Raw genomic sequence first — 8,838 nt, 5'->3', positions numbered from 1 at the left:
CTCTGAGGAGGAGTGAGTCCTCATCGTATCTCCAGGCTTTATACTCTCTGGTAGATCCAGCGCGTCCAGTTCAGGTAAAGAACAATATTAGGTTATTAATATTGTAGTTTGTATTTACACGTTGGAATTGGCTGACGTTAAATTGATAATCTTTTGAAATAAGGCTGATTTTCCATCTTTGTTTCTTTAAGCCAATGTCCCTGTATATTGTACCGTTTGAATACAGAGACTTTTTTATGTCCTTTGTTCTTTCTTTTGACAATAAAGCTTCTTTTAAATCTTGATGTGGATTTTCTTTTCTAGTTGGAGGCTCGGGGGATAGAATTCGTGCCAGGATTACGGTCCCTCATGGGAAAGACTGGGAGGGAGAAAAAGAAGGATGGAGAAGGTGAATTGTGCCTCTGCTTTTGATAATCAAGGATTAAGTACAGTATATCATCTTCCAGGGTAACACCCAGCGAGGGGAAGCCTGGGAGGAGGCTAAAAGAGAGGCGAAGGAAGTGGTTTTTTTCCTATTGTTGTGAAGACACCAGGGCATCATAGAAGTCTTGGGTCCCCCAGCGAAGGTTGAGGAGACCAAGAATGATCAGGCAACTGAAGATTCCTAGGCTGGTGGCAGTCGCTATTCAATCTAAGCGGGTAATTAGGCTATGGAGAATTTCCATGCTATGCTGTTTTTCTATATTACTATTCTGAACTCTAAAGTTCGATTAATGTAGAGAAAGCTAGGTCCAGGGTGATGGTGTGGAGAATCTTCAGTGGCTCTAGGGCGGCGGAGAGCGAGGGTGGCTGGATTCGCGTGGGGTGGGCAGTAATGGGGTTAGCGGTGGGATCTCAGGCGGCTGGAGGTCGTGAGGATGGTGGGTGCGGATGGGATTCTGCGTCAAGCTGGGGCGGGACAGGTAATAGAGGGGGGGTGCGAGGGATAATGAGGGGGGAGAGACAGAGCAGTCAGAGCACGTCATGAGGTGACGGGAGGCGAGGTAATGGGTGGGTTGCGGTAAGGACTCTCGGCAGCATGGGGGCGGAGAGGTTGTGTTGGGGAAGCTGCTAATGCTGGGGGGGCTCTTCAGCATCGGACTATATTAAGCTTTAATATAAATGGTAAGACAAAAATGAAAAAAAAGAGACACATAAAGGTGTATATTGGTGGGTTGTCGGTGGGATCATCAGTGGCTGGGTCGCGGGGACAGGGTAAGGTTAAATGGAGATGGAGAGGTGGGAATGCATCACAGCTGGGTCGGGGCGGGGGAGATGGCGTAACTGGTGTAGGTGTGATACCACTGGTGGAATGCAGATGGCTACGCAGACGTACTGGCGCAATGAAGATAAGTCTACGAATTGCTGATAGGGTCAGGACAAAACGATTACTAGCGAAATCGACAGCTCAGAAACTGGCATGGTAGAAGAGGAATAGCGCATGCGAGAAGATGGTGATAGTGTGTCGGCAATGTGGTGAGATCGTGGGATGTTAGCAGAGTGAGTTAGAGCATACAAGAAAGAGGAAGAGAGAGCTATAAAGTAGAAATTGTCGCATCACGTGTTCACGTCACGCACCGGCATCGGATTATACCCTACTTTAGGGAGATACTTGATACCCCGGCACAAGGGACGGCCTGGGGGTCCTACTCCCCCATCACACATCTCAAGCCTCCTGCAAGCTCGATTCGAACCGGCCCTCATCCGACTCACACCGAGCAGCGGCGCTCGTCCTAGACCACGGCCTCGCGACCCAGACCCCCCCAGCCGACCGTCGTCGAGATGCCCTGGGTGCGGGCGAGGCACCCGAACCGGAGGAGGGTCAGCACGGAGCCGGTGTACGACCCTCGCGTTCCCGCCCTCGAGAATAGGTGTCCGAATCTCCAGGCCAACACCGTACGAGCCAGTGCAGATTTCACCATCCTGGAGCAGGTCAAAAAACCATAGCTGTTCGCCCTCGTGCTCCTTAAAACCCGAGACCGCATCACGGGCGCAGCTGAAGCAGAGAGCTAAGATCTCACCGCACCCACCAGTGCACCTGTCCCCACCCCAGCCACTGAGATCCCACTTCACCCGCCAATAGACCGGTCCCTGCCCCAGCCGCTGAGATCCCACGGCACCCACCAATACACCTGTCTCCGCCCCAGCCGCTGAGATCCCACCAGTGCACCTGTCCCCACCCCAGCCACTGAGATCCCACGGCACCCACCAATACACCTGTCCCTGCCCCAGCCACTGAGATCTCACCTCACCCACCAATACACCTGTCCCTGCCCCAGCCGCTGAGATCTCACCGCACCCACCAGTGCACCTGTCCCCACCCCAGCCACTGAGATCCCACTGCACCCACCAATACACCTGTCCCCGCCCCAGCCGCTGAGATCCCACCAGCGCACCTGTCCCTGCCCCAGCCGCTGAGATCCCACGGCACCCACCAATACACCTGTCCCTGCCCCAGCCGCTGCGGTCCCACCGCACCCACCAATACACCGGTCTCTGCCCCAGCCACTGAGATCCCACGGCACCCACCAGTACTCCTGTCCCCACCCCAGCCACTGAGATCCCAACGCACCCACCAGTACACCTGTCCCTGCCCCAGCCACTGAGATCCCACTGCACCCACCAATACACCTGTCCCCGCCCCAGCCACTGAGATCCCACAGGACCCACCACTGCACCTGTCCCTACCCCAGCCACTGAGATCTCACTTCACCCACCAATACACCTGTCCCCGCCCCAGCCACTGAGATCCCACAGGACCCACCAGTGCACCTGTCCCTACCCCAGCCACTGAGATCCCACTTCACCCACCAATACACCTGTCCCTGCCCCAGCCACTGAGATCCCGCAGCATGGAACCCACCAATACACCTGTCCCCGCGCCAGCCACTGAGATCCCATGGCATGGAACCCACCAGTGCACCTGTTCCCGCCCCAGCCACTGAGATCCCACTGCACCACCAGCACACCTGTCCCCGCCCCAGCTAGTGTGACCCCATCACAAGCACCAATACCTTTTTCCACCCCAGCCACTGAGATCCCACGGCACCCACCAGTACGTTGTCCTTCCCCTTGAAATCCGGCACTCTGTGGGTGCCCCACAACCCTCCCCCTCGCATCCGCCATCCTCCCAACCCACCTCTCTCTCTGCCCCCCTGGTATGGCACATCTGTGACTCATGGCACCCACTCATTTCCCCCCACCCCACCCCACACACACACGTTCCTGTGATCCTAGGGAGACCACCAATCTGCCTTTCTCTGGCCCCCCAGGGCTCCCTCTCCCACACACCTGTGATCCCACGGCACCCACCAATGCTCCGTCCCTTGGCCTCCCCTTCCCTCTGCGTCCCCTGGCAGTCCTGCCTCTGACCTTGTCTCGTTCCCTCGCTCCGCCAGGCGGAAGAAGCTGCGGTTCCACCCGCGCCAGCTCTACCTCTCCGTCAAGCAGGGCGAGCTGCAGAAGGTGCTGCTGATGCTGCGTGAGTGGGGGCCCCAGAGGGGAACTGGGGGGGCCGTGGGGAGACTGGGGGGGGATGTGGGGCAGGGAGGGCATGTGGGTCTGTGACCGCGCTTCTGGCTCTGCTCCTGTTGACCGATTCTCTGCCTCCCCCTCTCCCAGTGGACAACCTGGACCCTAACTTCCAGAGTGACCAGCAGAGCAAGCGCACCCCACTGCATGCTGCCGCGCAGAAGGGGTACCTCGAGATCTGCCACGTGCTGCTGCAGGTGGGGGCAGCGGTGGCGCGCCCCGGGGGCATGGCCGGGGGGTCTGTCTGCAGGGGTGGCATGCGTAATTTGGGTGTTACACCCGCCCCAGGCTGGCGCCAACATCAAACGCGGTGGACAAGACCGGCGGCGGACGGCCACTCATGGAGGCCGTGGGAGCAACCAGGTGAGACGGCGCGATCATTGTCACGCTCGGCGGCTGCGCACAGAATCACCTCGGTTCCGTTCTATCGGCAAGCAGTGGCGCGGCCGGGAAGCGCGCCAGAGCGGACGGCGGGATTCTCTGCGCAATCACAACACAGTTTCCCCCAGGAAGGAGGATGCAGTTCAACTGCCTCCATCACGCCAGCAAGTGCGGAGACCTGGCCATGGTCTCTCTGCTGCGGCACGGGGCACGGTGGTCTGTCAACGCCCAGGTGTTGTGGGCCAAGTGTCGGCTACCGGCAGGGGGCTCTGCCCAGGGCAGTCAGCGGTCCCATTGCCCCAAAGTAGCGCTGGGACTGGGCTGCAGAGCGGTCGGAGCAGCTCGGGCTCAGCAGAGGCTCTCCCCGGGCAGGTCAGGCTCCCATGGCCCGCGGCGGCGCAGGGGCTGGGCTTGCAGGGGTGGGAGGCACGGGGGCTCTGCCCGGGGACAGTTCAGGCGCGGCTCCACCATTGCCCCAGGGCGGGCTAGGGCTGTGCTGCAGGGGCGGGCGGCGGCAGGGGTGCCTCTCCCGGCTGGAGCGTGACCCCCATGTCCCCCTCGGCAGAGATAACGGCGGCTGGCCCCATATCTGGCCGCAAGAGGACACAAGCACATCGAGCTTGATCCGCTATGCATGACTGCCGCCGGGCGACTGACGTTACACCTGACAAGCCAACTGTGAGTGGCGAGTTTCTCGTCCCCTGGCGCTATCTCAGCCCCCCAGCTGCCAGAGGTCGTTGCTCTCAATACCGACCCCCCCCCCCCCCCCCCCCAAATCTGTACCTGTCGCTGTTTTGCATGGTGTCTTGTTGCCAGCTCTCCGGTCTGTGTAGTTGGTTGTCTGGCTGTCCACCCAGCTACTGGTTGCTGTCTTCTACCGCACTTATGTGTTTGCTGGCTCTCTCCAGCCCTCTCCGCTCGAGCTGGGATTGTGCTGGTTTCAGGCTCCCGTAACCCCTCCCCGCAGGAGGAAAACATCTGCCTGCAACTGGGCTCCTTCCAGCGCGCAGACGCGGAGATCGGCCGAGGTCCTGCCTTGATACGCACGTGTCCGGACCTGATCACGCAGTGAACTGCCACGCGGGACACGCACACTGCACATCTGCCCGCGAGAGCTACCCTGACTGCGTCATGTGAGTGTGGGAGTGGGACTGCTTGTTTAGTGCTTGGGGGCTGGGAGCCAGGACTTCCTAGGGTTCTGGCTCACCGGCTCTGCGGAGGGGAAGTTAGGGGTTGGTAGAATGCTTGAGCAGGGGGGTCTGCGGGCCAGGACTCCTGGGTTCTCTCCCTGCTCTGTGAGGGAGTGGGGGCTGGTGGTTAGCGAGTTGGGGGGTGGAAGCACGGAGTCATGGTAGTATTCTCTCCTGGCTCTGGGAGGGGATGGTCGCGGGCTGGTGCTTAGAACGGGGTGGGCTAGGGAGCCAGAGGTCCTGGGTTTCACTCTCCCTGGTTGGGAGGGGAGTGCGGGACTGCTGGTTTAGATCAGGGGGAGCTGGGAGACAGGACTCTTGGGTTCTCTCTCTGGCTTGGGAAGGAAGTGGGTCTACTGGTTACAGCCAGACTTTCTGGGTTCCAATCTGCCCCCAGCCCCCAGGCTAGTTTCTGTCCTGAGGGCTGACCCCGAGGTTTGCGGACAGGTAAGGGCGACTGCCCGTGTGGGACCTGACGCTGGAAGAACTCTGAGGTCTGGTTCGCCCTGCAGACTTGAATCCGCAAGCGCTCCGGGCAGGGCATCCTTACAAGGGGCACTGCGCGACCGAGCGCAATCATCAGGCGGTGGGGCTGTGCCCGGTGGGTGGGTGGCGGGATGGAAACGAGGGCGTGTGGCTGCTCCCTGCTTGCGCCCGGGCTCGAGTCTCACCCCTCCTGCCCTCCCAAGGGAGATGTGGCCGCGAGGCTACGAGAATGTGCCCATCCTGCGTCAACTCGGGTGGATGATGAGCCCTGTCCTGCACGACTTTAAATATACATTCTCGGAGAACTGATGAGACCTACCCATGACATCGACCGCAATCAATTTCCGACACTGCAGGTAGCCAGGGCCGGGGGGGCTGCAGCCTGGAGCTGCCCCTTTGAGAGAGGGGAGCCTGAACCCATGCAGACTTTATTGCCGGGAGGTGTATAGCCTGTCACTGTCCATTGACTTAGGCTCCAAATCTGGGAGGCTTAGCATGAATCACCCACATGCTCCAGTTATATCCATTGGATCTGATCTCGCTGCCACCCAGAGTTCAGGGCTTCTGTGCACGCCTGAGGTCACCACCTTTCCCTGGGGACCCCCAAGACCAGAACCCTGGGTCCTCCCCACAAGGGAAATACAAGTTCCTCCCTTTTTGTTCCTCGTTTTATGCCCTATTCCCCTGGCTCCTGGGTTCAGCTGGGCTGCTGTACTAAGTCCGTGTGATAACCGAGAGGAATTAGCCTCCCTTGAGGCTGTGAGCTTCAAACCTAGTCAAGCTCAACACACAGAATTTCCCCTCCCATGTCCCGTAGCCCATAACCCGGAAACATCAACCAGGTTTTAAAAAGAAACTTTATATATATAAAAAAGAAAGAAATTACGTAGTAAATCAACTCTGCAGTAAGAGGTCATACAGGCAATTGCTTATAAGGAATTAGGAATAAACAGTCTGATTCAAAAGAGAGCCAAGTTAAACCAGTCCAGCACAGTAGCCACATGTAAATACAAACTACAATATCAACCTATTGCTTTTCCTTTTGTACTCACAGCTTGGTACAACAGGGTAGAAGGAAGTTTGGAGATAGAAATAAAAGCTGTTTCTTCATAGCCGAGAGAAACCAGAGAGAGGAAACAAAGCCAAACCCACCCTCACTTTTAAAAATCCGGTTTCCTGATTGGTCCTTTGGTCAGGTGTCTGGTTCCCTTTGTTAACCCTTTACAGGTGAAAGAAACATTAACCCTTAGCTATCTGTTTATGACAAGAGGAGAGCCTAGAACCTTGCAAATGCAGTATTTGGGGGAGGGGCCTAGAAACCGACAAATGCAGAATTGTTTTTTGACGGGGAGCCTAGAAACTGGCCTGTGGTGGCTTGGAGGGGAAATGGGGGAGCTGAGAAACCAGGGAAGGTGCAGACTGGGTGGGGTGTCCAGAAACTGACAACTGCGGTGGGGGCAGGCCCTGCTAAGTTCTGTGCCCTCCACCCCACTTCTCCAGCACTGTACCTGCCAGGACGATTGCTCCTCCAGCAACTGCCTGTGCGGCCAACTCAGCATCCGCTGCTGGTACGACAAGGTGAGACCCACGCACGCACACCCCTTCCCGGGTAACTGCACGGTGTGGGGGGGCATGAAATTGGCATGTCTGGACACCATGGGGGGCCTGGAAACTGCTACATGGACGCTGTGGGGATGACGGGGAGCCTGGAAACTGCCATGCCAGACCCCATGGGGGGCCGGGGGCTGGAAACTACTTCTTGGATTGGGACTGATAGACACTGAGGGTATCCTGAAAACCACCAAATATGGCAGCGGGAGGCCTGGAAACTGACAAGAGAATATGGGGTGGGGGAGCCTGGAGGCAGACAAATAGAGCCATGGGGCTGGTAGGAGGGAGGAGATTAGAAACTGACTCTCAGATGAGAAGAAGGAGGGGTAGCTTGGTAACTTTCCCATTGGGTGTGAGGGAGGCCCAGAAACTGACAGTGCGAACATGTGGTGGGGGAGCCATGAAACTGACAGGGGAGGGGGGAGTCTGGACATTGACAAATGAAGCTGACAGATTCCCCCCGTCCCATAGGCTGCAGGGCTGCCTCAGCCTCCCTAGAATATTCAGACCGTAGTTCCCATGGGCCTCCCCCCACCCCATCTTGGGGAGGCAGAATTTGGGAGCTATTCAGAGATTATGACCCCTCCTCCCCTCAGGATGGGCGCCTGCTCCAGGAATTCAACAAGATCGAGCCGCCCCTCATCTTCGAGTGTAACCAGGCGTGCACCTGCTGGAGGAACTGCAAGAACCGGGTCGTCCAGAGCGGCATCAAGTGAGTCGCCAGGGAGGGGGCATCACCCCCCATTCCTGAGAGTCCAGTAGCAAGGAGTTTCCCAGGCTAACAGGAATCAGTGTTAGGATTGCTGGGCTGGAACTAGTGGGCTGGGGTGTCATATGTCAGGGAGTCCCGCGGGTTAACAGGAATCAGTGTCAGGATTGCTGGGCTGGAACCGGTGAGCTGGGGTGTCATGTGGCAGGGAGTCCTGCGGGTTAACAGGAATCAATGTGAGGATTGCTGGGCTGGAACTGGTGGGCTGGGGTGTCATGTGGCAGGGAGTCCCGCAGGTGAACAAGAAGCTTCTCCCCGGCAGGGTCCGACTGCAGCTCTACCGGACGGCCAAGATGGGCTGGGGGGTGCGAGCCCTTCAAACCATCCCCCAAGGGACCTTCATCTGCGAGTGAGTGAGCCGGGGTCGGGGCACAGGGGGGCACCAGCTTGGCCGGGGGGCGGGGGCAGGGCTGGGAGTCGCCGGGATGTGACAGCTCTGCCCCCCTTCCCACGGCAGGTACGTGGGGGAGCTGATCTCGGACGCAGAGGCCGATGTACGGGAAGATGACTCGTATCTCTTTGACCTGGACAACAAGGTGAGGGGGCCCGGATGCCTGGGTTCTCTCCCTGCTCGGGGAGTGGGCGGGGGCTAGTGGTTAGAGTGGGGTTGGCGGGGGGTGTGGCTGGGAGCAAGGACGCCTGGGTTCTACTCCGAGCTCTGGGAGGGGGGTGAGGATCATGGTGAGAGCTGGGGACCCGGACTCCTGGGTTCTCTCCCCTCCCCCCGGCAGGATGGCGAGGTGTACTGCATCGACGCCCGTTACTACGGCAACGTGAGCCGGTTCATCAACCACCTGTGCGAGCCCAACATCATCCCAGTGCGGGTGTTCATGCTGCACCAGGACCTGCGTTTCCCCCGCATTGCCTTCTTCAGCAGCCGCGACATCCGCG

The 8,838-nt window shown here is 58.5% G+C and overlaps 1 protein-coding gene and 1 long non-coding RNA gene across 2 annotated transcripts; both read left to right on the top strand.

Annotated features, from left to right (window-relative positions):
• Positions 1-3,345: 3,345 nt before the first annotated feature.
• Positions 3,346-3,876, top strand: LOC116814630 (uncharacterized). The gene is made up of 3 exons (XR_012654983.1): positions 3,346-3,460; positions 3,601-3,707; positions 3,799-3,876. It is a non-coding gene; the product is annotated as an uncharacterized LOC116814630 (long non-coding RNA).
• Positions 3,877-7,036: 3,160 nt separating this feature from the next.
• Positions 7,037-8,834, top strand: LOC116814631 (histone-lysine N-methyltransferase EHMT2-like; the record flags this gene model as incomplete). The annotated part of the gene is made up of 5 exons (XM_032762377.2): positions 7,037-7,145; positions 7,775-7,890; positions 8,210-8,296; positions 8,405-8,483; positions 8,679-8,834. Coding segments are annotated over exons 3-5 (291 nt in total), but the record flags the coding sequence as incomplete, so codon positions are not given.
• Positions 8,835-8,838: the final 4 nt, after the last annotated feature.

This window comes from Chelonoidis abingdonii, unplaced genomic scaffold, assembly GCF_003597395.2.
Source record: "Chelonoidis abingdonii isolate Lonesome George unplaced genomic scaffold, CheloAbing_2.0 scaffold1960, whole genome shotgun sequence".
NCBI lineage: Eukaryota > Metazoa > Chordata > Testudines > Testudinidae > Chelonoidis > Chelonoidis abingdonii.
The sequence above is the reverse complement of the archived record's forward strand: the minus strand, read 5'-3'. Positions and strand labels throughout refer to the sequence as shown.